This window comes from Parus major, chromosome 2, assembly GCF_001522545.3.
Source record: "Parus major isolate Abel chromosome 2, Parus_major1.1, whole genome shotgun sequence".
Lineage (NCBI taxonomy): Eukaryota > Metazoa > Chordata > Aves > Passeriformes > Paridae > Parus > Parus major.
Window position 1 is genome coordinate 42073399 of NC_031769.1, and position 16831 is coordinate 42090229.

Consider the following 16831-nt stretch of genomic DNA (forward strand, 5'->3'; position numbering starts at 1 on the left):
TCACACAGAGAGCCAGTTAAGGGGGAGAAACGAGCAAATCATTTCAGGAGGTGTGCAGAGGGGAAAAGAAGCATTTCCTTCCAGTTTAGCTCTCTGACTCACTGCAGCTTTAGATATGGGTTTTGCCAGTGTGAGGCAGAGGTGAAAATCCAGTCAGCAGTATTGTCAGGCAGAGGGGCAGGTAGTCAAGAGGTAACAGAAGCCTTGATCAGCTTAGACTTTGACAGAGCTGCAGATTCAAGTGGGGATTTTGCAAATCTTGGGCATGATTTTGCTTCATCCATAACAGTACAAGAGGCCTGTCAAACTTGCTTCAGAAGCATTGTGGCATTAGGAATGCTTAAATTTATAGTCCTGTTTTCCATTTCTTGACTCTGATGTATTGATTGCTACTCTTCCTCCAAGCTGTTTGCTATGCATCACACTTGGACTATAGGAGAGGACTCAGACAGCTCTGGATATCTGGTTAAGACAAATTTCTCCTGTTCTACAGATTTATTTGATTTATGTTTATGGGATGCCTATTTCTGACTGTTTGGATATGAACTCCATATACACCAGAATAATCGATTGCAAGTTCCATAGGTCTTCTAATTACAAGATGCTACAATCAGATGGAGGCAAAATATGAAATAGGATCAGGCACAGCACCAGTCAATGCTTATTTTTGCCAAAATGCAAATTTCTTTTTCTATTTCACCTAATAAAAGGTTTAGCACTTAAAAGAAAAGGAGCAAAATATGATAGAAATCCTTAGGTGTGATTTCCTCTTGGTAAAAACAACTGAAAGAAACTGAAATTCAGCTTTTCATTAACATGATAAAACAAAGAAAGAAGTAAGAAAGGTAGACTAACAAGTACATGTCTGAATCTGGAAGGAGCAGAAGTGAAAAGAGGTTATAAGTAGTAAGTAAGTGGATCACTGATCCACTACACCAACTTGCCAATCAGTTATTAGGGAATCACAGCTTTTCCTTTTTGCATTCCATCCTTGCTTTTACTTCATTCAGTTCACCGCTCAGTGGTGTATTTGCAAGTGTGAAAGAAGCAGCAGTGAAATGCAGAAGAGCTCTCTCTCCCTCTCTCTCTGTATGGTCCTTCTGCCACCCTACCTTTGTGTTTAAATGTTTTCTCTTGTGTTTGGTTCTTGCTGCTCCTGGTCTTTTAAAATATATCTCATTCTCTTTAATCATTTTACAAACACAGACTCAACCAAACGACACCTTCCAGGGCAGAAAAAGTTCTGCTTTATTTGCTCTTAGAGGTCACCTATCCTGAATATTCACATTTTATTTTAAAATTGTTGTTTATCCATTCTAAGTGGTTCAACCCATACATAATATCTTAAAAAAAAAATAAAAATACCTGGCCTTGAAACATTCTGAGCATCACCCAAGAATTGCTGAGCACTTCCCACTTGAATGAGGACTGAAGGCTCAAAGTAACCCCCTGTTCTGTGCCTTAACTCTTTGGGCAGAACAGGATTGCGAGGCTTCACTCTGATGCTTCTGATTCCCACCTTTCCTGTTTGCTAGGGTGACAGGTACCAACCAGTACCTGTGGTTGCATTTCTTCAGGTGTGTCTCAAAGAGAGAAGAGCTCAGCAACACTTTTTCATACTTAGAGCAACCTCTTGCAGATATTCAGTCAAAGGAAATTAGATGTGGGAATATTTGCAAGAAAATTCAGTACGTGAGCACAAGCCTTTTTGGGAGAACATGTTTTCAATCACAAAGAGTTTTCAGTTTAAATGTGTCATTCTGGTGTATGTGACATCCATAACTTTTCATCCAGTACAGGATGATCCTGTGCCATCACAGGATGATCCCTGTCTGCCCTAAAATGGAAGGCAGACCTTCTTCTCTCAGGAGGTGAATTCCAAAATGGAGCCAACCTACATGTGACTTAGAGGAAGTAGTGCATTATTTAGTTTCCCTTTATTATTTATAGTCACCAGGACCCATTAAAGCTGTGAAGCTGCACAAATGTTTGCCAAGCTGGAGCTGTATTCTTTTAACTCATAGTGCACCTGGCAACACAATCCAACATCTCATAATAGACACTTGATGGTATTGTCAGGGGGAAAAAAGTGATGTTGTGAAGTGATTTCAAAAGGAATTAGAAGTGTTCAGTCATGAAGCCAATATTTGGCAAGGGAAAAGTGACAGTCTATAGAGAACACAAAATACATTTTCAGAGGATAGTGAATGGAGAAGGATATAAGAAAGCTTTGCCAGATGGCAGAACCAACAAATGAGAAAATAAACTGTGCCACTCACCAGAATACATCATCTAATGGGCTGTAATCTCAGCTAGGTAGAATGGAATAACTCCATTAAAATCGATGAACTCAGCAAGTCCAGCTGGGGACATAGAGAAAGACGAGTCTTTAGCAAGCTCTTTTGTTTAAGCCACACTTTGGTACTTTCTATGCTGTTTGTTTTCCTCTTGTAACACACTAAGGCCCAAATTTATTTTCCAAGGCTGTCCAGCACCCAACCCTATGAGCATCCTTGCTGCTCCTGTGAGAACCAGCCCATGGAGAAGTGCAGCAGATTGGAGCAAGATGCCCATGCTGGGCAATGGTAACAAATGGTAGCCAGACAGGAACAGAGTAGAGCCTCAAAGCTGCCCTCTGAGCTGGCCTGGCCTCACCAGGACTGGCAGGGCCAGGGGTGCTTGGGCAGGCAGCGCTCCCAGGGAGATGTCACGCCTCATCTCCTCTGCAGACCAGCTGCTTCTGCTCCTCCATTGTTTCCAGAGGAGCCAGGAACAGGCAATTACAAACCTGCACACATGCTGGCCAATCTGTTGCCCCATTATGTCCCTTGATCTGCCCTCTCGATGTCTGATGGAGTAGTGAAGTCAGACACAGGGCACTCTGCATTCAAAACACTTGAGCAATTTTAAAACAAAAGCAAAGCTTTTGACAAGAAAGAACTTCAAGGGAGCTAAAAATTTTATTTTATGGCATGTAAAACACATGCTTGTGATGAAATGACCTAGTCATATGCAACATACAACTTGCAGAAAAACACCAGTGCTAAGCACAGAGCAATTCAAAGGGAAACAAATCTCCTGAGAGTTTTTGCAGGTTTTGCTTATATTTTCCTTTGGCAGAATGAATACAAGAGAGGAAAGCCACCTGATTTGTTTTTCCCTTCAGCTTATTTTCCTAGCCCTCTGCAAGTCAGAACCCACCACAGACAAAATTCTGGAGCAAAGATCAGCTACATCAGACCTCCTTGGCTCAGAAAGCTCACTGTTCTCAAAATGAGCCACTCTTCTTATTCCCTCCCTCAGATTGTAAATGACATTTATTCAGATTTTCTCTCTATCTTTTACCCATCATCAAATGACCTTTAACTGTGTGGGCAACACCAGATAAATATGACCTTGTCATATTATGGGTTAAGAGGAAAAGCCTAGAAGAAAAGCAAGGGTTGACATAAGTACACTGCCAAGCAGCCCATGTATTCATCAAACAATCTCAGGCAAGCCTCCTGAGATGTTTATCAAGTTAAATGCTCAGTTCCTTTCCTTATTTTCCCATTTTTCCTGTTGCCTTTGGATTTACTACCAGATATAGATGTTGTGGTAAATAGGAGTACTTTGGAACCACGTTCTGGTTCTTCTGGCTGACTTTTCCAGAACTGTTCCATTCCTGAGCACTGTGGTACAGGAGCAAAGCATTATGAATTGAAGCTTAATGAGTCCATTGTTCAACTCCTCTCTAGATACAAGATGTTCTAATTTATGAAAAATGTGGCACAGTTGCTGAGTTTTTTTGGCATAGTTAGGGCCTCTCTCTGGTCCTCCTCACCATGATTATAACCATAAGAACACAAATATTAAGGACCTGTTACTTTTCTAACATTTTTCTGCAACACCCTCAGAAGTCACCAGGAGCATCTATTTTCCAATGAAAAGTCACTTCTTGTGACTGTCAGTAGTGAACCAATGAATTGTTTCTCTGACTTGGCAGTGAAAAGAGACACAGGAATAACTTTGAAAGCAATTTTAGGTATTTTTTCCATACTTTTTAGGGCAGTATAGACGTGTGTTCTAAATGTTCTCTTCATGGTAGCTATGCCCATCTGTGCTGGAATGGCTAAAGCAGTTCAGCTTGTGGGCACAAGCAGTCATTAACCTCAAAGAGAATACAGAAGAAGAGCCTGTGATAGCAAGCTGTACCTGGAACCTCCTGCCACCTGCCTGTGCCTGCTGCACCAGAAGGAACCTTGAGAGAAGGACAGAAGGCATCTGGGTTTCAATAGGTCACTTTTCTGTCACTAAAAGGACTTTCTGAAGTCCTTTTTCAGAGCCTGTAGAGAAGAATAGACTAGAACAGGCTGTGCAGCTCTCCTTTCTCACTCCAGAGGTACCTGGGGACCTCATCAAAACTGGGAAGTTTGAGAACAAACCGTGGTTCAAGTGATTTTGAAAAGCTCCAGGCAAGGCAGACTCTTGCAATGTACTCTCTTTTCTCTGTATTCTCTACATGTGCATTTATCTTGTGGTACAGGCTGGAATCTTAGTCAGAAAGGTAGTCTTCTGAATGAAAATCAGTCCTGAGACTAAGGGGGAAAAGGTTGGCATCCTCTACTTACTCAGTGGTCGATGATAGGTATCTTCCAAAAGCCTTTCAGCCCACCAAGCTTACACTCCTTTTTTAGGATGTCTTAACTGACCCCGGTGATGAACAGGTCTCCAGGCTATAGAAATAAACTGTGTCAATGTTTGTGTATATTCTTGGTACCTAGAAGACTAAATTCGGGTAAAATGAATGTTCTCCTACATGATAAGATTTTGTTAGCACTTTAAACTTGATCACCACAGATTGCACCCAACTTGGTCACTGTAACCCCTCATTTGGTGTTGCAGCCCCCATTTTTGGGCATTGCCTTTCTCCAATGACGTTGAAAGAAGCCTAAGGTTGGCCATTTTGGATTACAGAAGTCAAAATCTGTCTTTCCTTTCTCTCCTTCAAATGACATGGGCTGTCAAACCTTGTGTCAGAGATAGCATTTTAACCCCAAAATAGTTTTCATTTTTTATTTAAACATACATTTCTTTGCCTTCTCTCAAGCTGCCTGTATATCAGATTTTGGCAATTATGACATGAAAAGAGCTGTGTGGGACTTGGACTAGAAGAAGTTGCTGTGCCACAAGAGAACTCATGAGTGTCTCAGGGACAAGTCAAGCTCCTTGGAGGTAACTGGGTTCACCTTTTCTGCTAGAACATGGTTAGACAGGAGTGAGTGTTACCAGCACTTGGAGCCAGATTTGTGATACATATTTAGTTGCATGACCCCCAGGCTTCATTTGCCGCTGAGAGGTACCCTATCCATGCCTACATTATTTGTGAGTTTAATCTTTATAGCCTAATTTCCAAAGATAGCTGTCTCCTCCTGCCCCAGTGACTAAAATTGTACTTTGGGGGATTTACTTCCTGTGAATTCTTAAATAACTGCTCTATTGATTACACAAGGGGGAAATATTGCTGCTGTATGTAAGAGATGTGGGATTGGACTCTTGAGGGTTGAGATTCTCCTGGCTGTGATCATCTTCCCTGTTTGGTCAGCTCCAACAAATTGAAGACAAGCAGAGCATCAGCAGCCAGCTCATGATTTTTTCTGACACGTTGCATCTTGCTTGACTATCTCTTCTTAAATCAGAACCTGTTTTCACTCTTATAATTTAATAGAGCATGATATACTTGAAAACCTTGAATAGAATGCATTTTTTAAAAATTTGACTAAGAATAGCTTTTCTTCCACAGTGAGCTCATGTCTTTTTGCTTTGTTTTATGGTCAGTTGACTTCCATTTCACACATACACATATTTTATGAAGTGGATTCATACAAATGAGATCTCTGAATTATTAATTTACTTTTAATAGTTTCCTTATATGAGTTCTCAGAAAAAGAGTTGGCTGTTTGTAAATAGACATTTTGCAGATATAGAACCTCTTCTTGTACATAAACATAGTCAAGTATATACTTTTATGCTTTTCATTTGAAAAGCAGTAGAGTTGGTGGCTGCTGAGGAAGAGTTTAATTTACATATTTTGTCACCTCTGGGCTTTGTTCATCTCTGTGACTGTATGTTTGCAAAATAAGATGTATAAATTTGTTTACCAGACATAAGGCCCTGCATGAAGAAAAAATTGGGTTCTGTTCCTCCTGGGTTAGGTACTTGGAGTGAAGCTGTGGGAAAAACTCTATTTTTAATTTCTTCAGCCATCTAAGACAACAGGGCTTCAAGCTTAGCTACATTATCTTCTATTTCCCTAGGTTCTCTGTTAACTCTGGGAAATGGACATCTGCTGGGAACTTTCTGTATAATTCCTGGTCAGATGGTTGGCCCCTTCATGCTCCACTTATGTCTGAAATCCCTTTTTCTGTCTACAGTGCAATTGGGTTTCCCAACATGGACTGTCCATTTTTAAGACCACACTTTGCAGCACAAAACCTGGACATTCTTGTAGGCAAATGTTCATGATAAAGTAAAAGTACTTAAAGAGAGCTGTGTCTCTCCAGAGTTTCTCTGCCATATCTGTCAAAAACCAAATTTCTTAAGGAGGGTGAGAAGGGAATTTGCATTCCCAAAGTTCAATCAAAGAAAAAAAGCCCTGCTCATGCTGCCTCATTAGCCTGGCATTGGTTTATGGACTGAGTACCCTCAGGGCCCATGTTTGTTCAGGGGAGCTGTGACTGATTATCAACAATGATGAGCCTGATCACTGCTAAGGCCTGAGGAGACCTGCAAGGGGATTAACACTGGAGGACAGAAAATGCTCTCGGCACAAATGATCTCATTAGAATATTTATTGGTGTAAAGAAGAAAAATTTGAAGGTGTCAGTTATATTCCAAGGAAAACCTCTTTGTGACAGGATGCTTCAAGAGCACAAGACCTTTAATGTATTTACTCTATTAAGGATATTCAGGACCAATGCATTAAATGTGGTGGTGAAAACAAATAAGGAGATTTGAAAAAAATGAAAAGGAGAAGTAGGAGCCAAGCTTAGATTTCATGTGTGTTAGAAGCTGTGCCAATTGACTCAAAAAATTGTAACATCAGTTAAAGGGATTCTGAGCTTGTTTGCAGAAGGATACACTTTCAACAAACTTGCAGAAATATGAAATATTAGAGTGACATTAAGACCACTTGATTACACCTCACTGTATCAATATGACTTTTCATGAAGTATTTGTTAGAATGTCCAGAAATCTGCTGAAAAACAGGGCTCAAATATTTCCTCTCACTATTAGGCCACTATGACTGAAAAAAAAAAAAAAAAAGAAAGAAAAAAAACCAAGAGGAAGCAAATAAAATCACAGTATTCTGTGCAGTTTAGCAGAGTAGCCAAAAGGACATTTGAAAAGTGGCAGAAGTTCAGCCATGGGTTCCTTTGTCTCTTAATCAAAGGGAAAACAATGGGAAGATAGTTAGTTTTTTGTACTTTGCACTCAAAAGGAGACCTGATACTGATCTTCACTGTAAATCTAATCTCCAAAGAGACCTCCACAGAAGTTATAGGCACTGAGCACTTAAAAACTCTAAATCCTGCAGGACAATTAAGATGCCTGATTTCATCACAGGTGAGAGAGCCAGTGTCTGTCAGCACTACAATCAGCAGTATGTAAGTGCCAAAACAATAGTCTCTGGGAAGCCCTCCCTGATCATGGACATAGTCAGAGACACCTCAGGAGGTAGGAACATTCCAGTTGACTCAACAGTTTGACTCTTTCTTCAAGTTCTAGCAGGGACTTCAGAAGGTAAAGTCTTGGGTACATTGAACTTCTGCTAAGAGCGTGGTTCTACTCTAAAGGAAAACCCTAAGGAAACAACAGAAGAGCAGTATTTCATGGAAACATCCCACCTAACATTGAGAAAATGGTATGGAGCACCATGACTGAACACTAGAATTGTCAGTGTTACAACCTTAACTCTGTCCCTTGGTCCATCACAGTACCAGTCTGGCAGGGCATACTTTAGGCAGGCTGAAAGGAAATTTCAAACAGTCTGTAGCTTCCATTATTGCGTATTTAACATATTTCTCCCAGCATTTCTGAAGTCCCTCCAAAGCCAGTGGTCTTTTGTGTGTCACATCCCATCATAGTTCTCCCCTCCCTCCCAACTGCCTAAAGCAAGGCTCTTTCTTTTCTGATAACTCTTTCCTGTGGAGTCTGAGGGAGAAGAAATTCTGCTCCTTCTCTGTAAATCTCCCATTTACTCTGAGAAAGACTTATCAAATTCGCTATCATCTAAGCATTGCCTGGTTCAGGTGATCCCTGAAGACTATGGGAGGTGACAGTTTAGAGAACAACCATAGCTCTACCACCATACCTGGATTATATCTTTTACCTGCTCCAACAGGCAGCAGGAATGTGACACAAATGTTCTCTTTTCACTGTTGTTAAATTGCGGCCAAGAAAGCTACAACTGCAAGTTCATCAGCTTAATCAATATAAACAGTAATCATAAGAAAATTTCTTCAGGTTAAATGAGAAATACTTTCATTTCAAATGAAGACCTTCAACCAGCACTTCAACCATGATGTGCTGGTTGCACATCATTTTGTCATATTTTAATTCTCATTTATAACTGGGTTGTATTTTTTGGTAAAGAAAAAAACAAAAAAAACCCCCAGAATATAAAATTCTCCAGTTTTTGGTGGTGAATATTTTGTTGTATGGCTCATGACATTGGAACATACAACTATCCTACCTGAGCAGAAAAACTATTTCCAGTTCCTCAGCATCCATTAATAATATTGTTGTTAACCAATACCCGAGTACTGTATCACAAACTGCGCTGATTTTTACTCCTTGCAGACTGCAGATCCCCATTACATGGGTAAAAAAAGGGGGTTGTGTAGGTGACTGTCTCCATTAATTAAGCTATTCAAATCCAATTAGCTTTTTCTAGAGGGTACTTTATCTCATTACAGTTCTCTTAACTTAAACAATAAAACAAACAAGCAGAAACTACAAACACAATCTCGCTGTTCCCCGTGTCACGATCAGTTAATGTCCTGCTCGCCAGAAAGTGAGCAGTGATGCTAACACATCCAGTCAGGCATGCTCTTGCCTTCATCTAAGATGGGGAGCAACTCTGATGTTCATTAGAGATACTCATCACTGTCACAAGAGAACGGCAACTCACACCACAGCAGCAGTGGCCCACTGTGGTCCTCATATTCCAGCAGCAGGAAGCTTTTGGATGTAACTTGCCTTTGTAGGCAATCCCAAGCCTGGCTACTGCATTTAAAGCTGAGGCCCAAGTTCTGTTCTTGATTCAAAAGGCACTGCCTGTATGGTGAGAGCGTAGCACGTGTGAGGATTTCCAGGACTAAGGCTCAACATGGTTGTTTCTCACACAGGATTTCACCCAGTCATGTGGAAGTGAAATGCTACCACACACCAAGTTGTTTTGCCATCTGGACACTGCAGGAAGCATTTTGCTTCTCATAAACAGACTGAGATCATCTTTCCTCATTAGCTAGGTCATTCAATGGCTAGTTATCGTGCCGTGTTATAACATGCACACTCCAATGCCTAATCACTTCAGACCAAAAGCCTCCAAAATACAAAAATAAGGACAGATCCACAATTTAACGATTCTTTGCTGAAAGATACCCCAAACTCATGTTCAGTGCTACTTGGCAGCGTGAATGAGCGCCATTCAGGTCTTTTACTCAGCAGTAGCAGTGATTGGCAGCTCTAAGAGAAATACCCAGATGTTCCTGTTCATTTCTTGCCACCTTGCAGGACTCTGGCAGCTGATTGTAATCCAAGCAAGGACTCATAAAACCAGAAAGAGGGGGTAATAAAGGCCATATATGCTGGGAAGCCCATGAGAACAGGGAACAAGCTGTTCTGTCAGTGACTCAGAAGCAACCTCCTCCCTTAGGAGTCATTTTATGGGTTTTTTTTGTTAGAGGGCAGAACTCGAATTAATGAGAGACTTGCTGGATATAAGTGATAATATTCTATTTGGGAACTTGCATAGTCAAGAAAAACAATCTAAAAAATCTCTGAGTGCTCATAAAAATGGGTAGAACTAGAACAATGTAGGCAAGTTGGATCTCTAAACCCTTTGGCCCATAGCAGGTGCAATTGCTGGCATGCAGGTAGAACTCAGTAGTTGCCAGGTATGGAGCAAACTGAGAATTGGTTTCAACACTGAACATCACCAACAAGCCTGAGAGAGAAAAGAAGAATGTTAAAATAGTTCTAAATTAGAGGATTTCAAAACACTTGTCATTGATATCAAAAAGGACAATTTGGCACACAACTCCTTTCCTCCTCAGTCTCTGAGGCAAAACCTTTGTGTCTGCAGTGCTGTTTTGTACCATATCAGATTCTGCAGTAGTGCAAAACCGCATGTGTTGACCCTTCCTTTTGTCCTGCCCTTCTTCCACAAGTGGTGAAATTGCAAACTATATGGATAAACAGCAATTCAGAGATCAGCTCTCTGTAATCCTAGTTTCCTTCAGTGCATGTACTCAGAAGGGACAGCATCATAGACCTTGTTACTTTATCAGATGACCTGGGCAGAAGCACAGCAGAGTGCTGTGGAGGGCATCACTGGAGGCAAATATGGGAAAATAGGACAAAAATTCTGTAAGAACTACAAATATCTATTTGTTCTGCTTTTGACAAAGCAACATGTTTGTGCGAGACAACACTTGCAGCAAATTTCAGATTTGTAATGCTGGTGAGCCCTAACAGCAGAATTTCCCTGTATGGTTCAACAGGTTTTATTTCAGAAACTAGAGGAAGTATTACAATTATTACTATGATTAATGGATGGTGTTCTATTGCCCATTTCCTAGATGTGTTGTAGCTAATTTTAGCCAATGTGCATCAACCCTTTGTGGAGTCACAAAGTTATTGTGAAAACACACCAATCTCTAAGGAATGTGCAGAGCTACAAGATGGGCACAAGAACTTAAGATGCTTGAGACAGAGTCTCAGTGTCAATAACATGTCCATGCAAAACATACCTAGAACCCAGTATGGGCAGCATTTGAGAGAGCTGAGTTCGTCAGCTCTACAGAGCCCAAAATATCCATCCAGGGAGGAGAGCAGAAATAACATGCGTCAGACATGCAGTCATTTTGGCTGAGTCCTGAATCCTTCATCCATTCCAAAGACAACTTTGTAGATGACTAAATGACAGGTTTGCTTCTGGAATGCAGCATTTACTACTGATTTGAAGGGATGGTGCCACAATTGATAAACTTGACAACTGCTATTTAGCTGGCCCCTCAGGGAGACTGTGACCCTGGGGGAAGATGGACTTTCTTGATATTTAAGATTAGGTTGAACTCCTGGGTGATGCTACAGAGGTTGCCTCCTAAGCATGTGATGGTGTTACAGTCACCAACAAACAGGAGTTTCTGGATGATCTCTTCAGTGACCCTTGCATGATCTCAGTTGCTGTGGATAAACCAGTGACCACTGTCACTGTTTGTCACAGCCTGAGGAGGACAAGGCCTGATGACTGAAGACAGGGGGGTTGAAAAAGGGAACAACTGTATTTGTCCTGTATTAATTCTGGAAACCCTTGACATCTGTGCTCCTAAACCATATACTGTGTGAATGCTGGCATGGTTCTTGCAGATGCTCAGACTAAAATTAACCACTACAGCCACCAATTGTTATGCATATCAACAATGGCATAATCTGAGCCACACGGTTTAACCCATAACTTGCCTCTACTAAACTGATCCAGGCAGTCATTCCTGTAAGGTAGAAGCATAGTAGGAGAGATCTGAGTGGACAGTGACTTTCTTCTCTAGCTCATATACATTGAGGTGAGAAAGCAATCAGACACAAGATTTCTCATCCAGTCCCCAGTTAGGGTAACATAAACGGGTGCTGAGCAGTCTGTGTCTCTTGTTCTTTGTCTAACTTCAGGTTTTGCATCAGTACTGTCCCAAGTCAAGGTGAGAGTCATCTCATCTGACATCACAAGTCTCCATCTGAGCTGGCCTTTATCATCAATGAAGTAGGTACTTGTAGGCATGAGTTATCTGCCCTCTTTGAAACGTCTGCATTGGGCTCAGATGGCTCTCTGCTCTTCCCATTTACTACACAGTTATACCTAGTTAAGTGGGCCTCTCAAACTGGAAATAGCCCAGTTTCAAGTAAAGTGTAAATATCATAGAAATACCTCCTGTCCCTGGCTTCTATATAGGCAGCTGATAGCCATCCAGGCAACTGTATTTTTATTGATGTTTTACTGTCACATGTTGCTGTTATCTTTTAAATTACATTTCTACAGCCACCTTCTACTCCCGACAAGTGACTACTAAGAGACCAAAGAACACAAAGAGTGGACACAGCAAAGAGAGAAACTAAGACCTACAACTAATTCTGCCAGCTGTATGAAAAAAAAAAATGATTGCCCATAAGATTTTTTCACTTCTATCTCTTTTCTTTTAAAAAAAAAAATAAGTAGTTACTTATGACAGCAATAGAGACTTCTCCAACAGAGTGAACTTAGTGGGCACTGTCCATTTAAATTAAATTTTTCTAATCAAATAGGTAACTTCATCAAGCAGCCAAAATCAATGCTTTGTATTAGACATGGACTCAAACTCATTAAGGCTTCATTATTCAAGCATGCACCTCCCTTCAGCTTTTATCTTCCCTCAAGGGTTTTCATAGTAAAGTAGGCTTTTTTTTTTTTTAATTAGCCCTTCTGCCCTGGAGTCTTCTATTTGATTTTCCAGTATCCAGGGAAGTATTGTTTTTTTTAACTACTCAATCCTTGAATAGAAAATTTTGCCTCTTAGTTCTACATTATCAGTGATAATAAAACTTCATGGAAGACATTTTGATAATGCAGAGACAGAAGTGCACAAAGGCAAAGCGACACTTCAAAGGAGCATTAGCTCTGATATTGGAATCTCATTTATCTAACTCACTCCTAAAGGACAAGTCAGCAATTCACGAGGGTGCAGTTTGCACGCACACATGAAGTAGCATGAAAGGCCTTTCGCTTCAGCAGAGCTGCCTGATCCCAGTGCCCTTGAGCGTGTGGAGCTTTATGAGTGCTGTTGTTGTATTTTTATTTTTCCTCAGCTTTCTTTATTTTCATATGGAGAACCAACTGCTTGCTTAGCTGTTTCTGCATGTCCTGTGTGGGACCCATTTGAAATGGTTGTATAAGGGTTATGGTTATTGTACAAGGTGTAATCTGCAGGTTTGCTGCTTTCCCATGTATGCTGAGCAGCTTGTGACTGCTCACCAGCCCATGACTATCCATCCAGATACACGTCTCAGTGTCAAGGATGCTGTGCTTTTGCTGCTTAACCATGGTGTATCTCATCAACAGGATAACCAATGCACACATAGCAGGGTGTTATTAATCAATGTTTGTGTATTCAGTGGGGATGAGTATATGTCTTATCCACTGGAAATACCACATGCACCTATTCAAGAACTATAATTTTATTAATAAGGGCATTAGAGCATGTTGTCCAAGGGACTCCTCAAAGCTCAATCCACATGCTGGGCCAGATTGCTGTCAGTGACTGGTGAGCCTGTGGTGGTGGGTGGGTACCACACTGTAGGAGCACCAGTGAACCTGGAGTTGTTCACAGGGACTCATCCCAGCATCATCAAGAGAGAAGGGCTCATCTGCTGTAGCAGCCAGGGCTCCCAGAAGACAAAGAGATCTAAGACTGCTGTCATCTTTTCTATTATTTCCATCCTTTGCACAATGCATGCCAGCCTTGAGTGCCAAGGCAGACATTGCACATCTGTGGCACAAAACAACCTGAGCTGGGTCAGACAGACACACCCCTGGTAAATTTCCATTCTGGCAGGTAGCTAATGCATCTGTCTCCTTCCCTTTACCAAAGGCTTACACTTACCTTACTTCCATGCTTGAAAATTGCCAACATCTCCTTACCTTGCTGAAAAACTGGGATGTCAAAACTGAGACCAAGAAGCAAAAGCTTTCAGCAAGAGACAAGCTCAGGAGACAGTGTGACTGGGAACAAGATATTTGTGAAGTTTTATCTCAGTTATTTTCAAACTAACCATTGTCACATGAAGAAAACTCAGTGTGAATGTCAGCAAATTGTTCTCCAAAGCACAAGACAGTTTCAGGCAGTAACTTCGAAAGGAAACTGTTCTACTCCTTTTAGTGGAAGAAATGTCTGCAAGCAGACATTTAAATGTTTATGCAAATTAATTCATTCAGTGATCATTTTTCTCTTGCTAATGAGTTTATCCATATTCTTCAAAAATCCCCAAGGCCTGGGGAATTTAAGGTTGTGCACTGTTTTGGGGAAAACCACAACAATAGCAGATGAAAAATGGAATTTTTAGAATAGTGTCAAAGAATTGAAATTGGCCTGAAATGGCTGTCAGACTGAAAATTTTTGCCTCACTTTCTTGGTCCAATGAACTCATTTTCAAAGTCAGTTGCTTCTTAGTGTAAGCTTGTCAGAAGCAAGTCCCAGCCCAGCACACAGGGCTCTGAACTGTGCATTAATTTTCATACATACTCTGTATGTTTTCATATTTAAATCGGGTTGCCACAGAATTCATGATCCATCCTGCCAGGACTTTCCCAACAAAAGAAGACTTAAGGCAGAGCTTAGCACCATCCTACTCCCCACATGGGTTGGGAGATAGAGTTTTCTTCATTCTGCATCACCAGAATGGGAGGTAATTTCTTCTATGGTTGTGCACACTTCTCTGCCTTGCATTCCTGCAGGATCCACACATGAAGGGAGAGGGCTGGCAGCCAGTGGCTGGCTTTGCAGTGCCCCATGTGTACTTACTTCTCTTTGTTCTTCTGTCTTTTTGTTCTCAATTTTTCCATGGGTGTCAGTTTAGCAGTGGATTTTGGTATGTTGCCCTATCTGAACCTGTGTGATTTTGCTGAGCACAGTAAGCCAAGCCAGGCTAGCTCATGCTCTTCTGGAAAGTTCCGTACCGTACTGGACAGTAACTAGAAGTCTCCAGACTGTAGTGTCCCTTGTGCTTGCTCCAGCCTGTGATGGGGATTCCCAACCCCTCTGACTTGACACATTACTTGGATGTGTAAGAACTTCTAATCCTGGCTGCTTCTTGTCGTTAATCACAGATCCTAGGTAACTTAAGGAGCCCATGGGGGCACAGGTTTCATAAATGTGTGACCCAAGGATTTCATGTGCTCCCTGTTTAGAAGGTGGCTGGCTGGAAAACTGAAGAATATGCTGCTTTTAAAATGCATGCCATGAATAGCATTTTTAATACAGAAATCCATTTTGCACAGCATCCATTTTGCTTGGAACATTGCTAGCTGACTGAAAAGGAAGCTTCTCTTTTTAGCCAGACCATGATTAAGACCATGCCAAATATACCAGCTATGCCTGGTATCAAAAACAAATACTTAGCTCTCAGGAAATCTTTAGATCATTAGCATATCTAAAAGTGCCTCAGGAAACAGGACTGCTTCAGGCCTTTAGTATGCACCTAGTCTACCCTTCTGCTCCATGGTAGAATCAATTAGATGCAAACTAGATTTTTGACAAGAGTTTTTTTAAATCTGCTCTTAGAAACCTTTAGCGACACAGAGTGAATAACACCCCAGTGTCTCACAATGCCCAGAGTTAGGAAACTTAATTCTCTGGTCTAAGTGTCCCTTGCTGAAACTTAAGTTCAATTTTCTTTGTCCTGCCTGTGGTGGAAAGACCATTCCCTGCCCATCAGCAACAGCATGTTTGAGGGCTGCAGTCCTCATTCTAAATCTTCTGTTTTCCTTTTTGGTCTTACTGAGCACTACCCATTTGTACAGTCCTTTCTTATTGGTAGTGTTATTTAGACACTCCTACTCCCCTGGGTCATTGCTTTCCTTTGAATACTGAAATACATCAAGTGCTTTAGTTTTGGTGTGCTGGTAGATGCCAAATACAGGTCGCCAGCAGAGCTGTGGTGCTCCCAGTGTCTTATGGATAACACTTACCCAAGGGAATCAAGTGTCTCCCACACATTTTCACCACAGTGTGTTATCATCCATGCATGTTAAATTGGAAACTGTCACCCTGAGGTCTTTCTGCAGAGCTTCTGGTGGCTAGGAACACCAAGAGCTACAGAAGTAAAATGGCTCGAGCAGTGCCCTCCAGATCAGAGGCAGGCGTGGGAAAAGGCAAGAGGAGGTTGGTTTTAGAGAACTGTGTGAAAAGCAGGGAAAGAACAGGATGTGGGAAAGCAAGTGTCAAGGGTTCACAGGGAAGCCCTCATCAGAGTTGCAGCCAGTTCCTAAACCACTCTCCTGCATTCCAGCCCATCTTGGAGTTTTCTCTGTTTGGTCCAGACAAACCAAAGCACTCACAACCTTAAAGAGGTCCATGAGGTGGTGAAGGCCATTCAATATCAAATTCAGATACACACCTGGAGTCCTCCATGAGGGTTATTCTGCCGTGCCAGAGCAGGGTTCAGAAGTGAAACCAGCCAGCAAAGCGAATGCTCGGTGCTGTAAGGGTGTGCCAGGCTCGCTCACAGTCTTCACAGCACTGTGGCTCGTCTGTGCTGAGCACAGCCCCCTCCCTCTCTCCCATCTCTGACAGCAATGGGGGTACAGTGCTGCATTCAGAGAGGTCACAGCACAGCGAGGTGACAGCATCAATGCAGGGTCAGAGCACAGCAAGGATGACTGATGCAAGCAAGGGTGGGGAGTGAGAACACAGAACCTGCAAAGCTCTGAGCATATTATGCTCTCTTGTTACCAATTTTCATTTGCATTGAGAAGGCAGCTTTTTTTTCTAATCATTGCCAGCACAGAGCATATTTCCTGGCTATTTGGAGTGGTCCAGTT

At 41.6% G+C, this 16831-nt stretch overlaps 1 protein-coding gene across 2 annotated transcripts in view; it reads right to left on the reverse strand.

Moving 5' to 3' along the window:
- The window catches only part of MTURN (maturin, neural progenitor differentiation regulator homolog), a 52050-nt gene that overhangs the window by 1578 nt on the left and 33641 nt on the right, over positions 1-16831 (reverse strand). For both annotated transcript variants that reach the window (XM_015618974.3, XM_015618973.3), the window contains exon 3: positions 2280-2363. In XM_015618974.3, the coding sequence (XP_015474460.1) occupies positions 2313-2363 (51 nt within the window). In that variant the 3' untranslated portion in view covers positions 2280-2312. The remainder of the gene's footprint in view (positions 1-2279; positions 2364-16831) is intronic.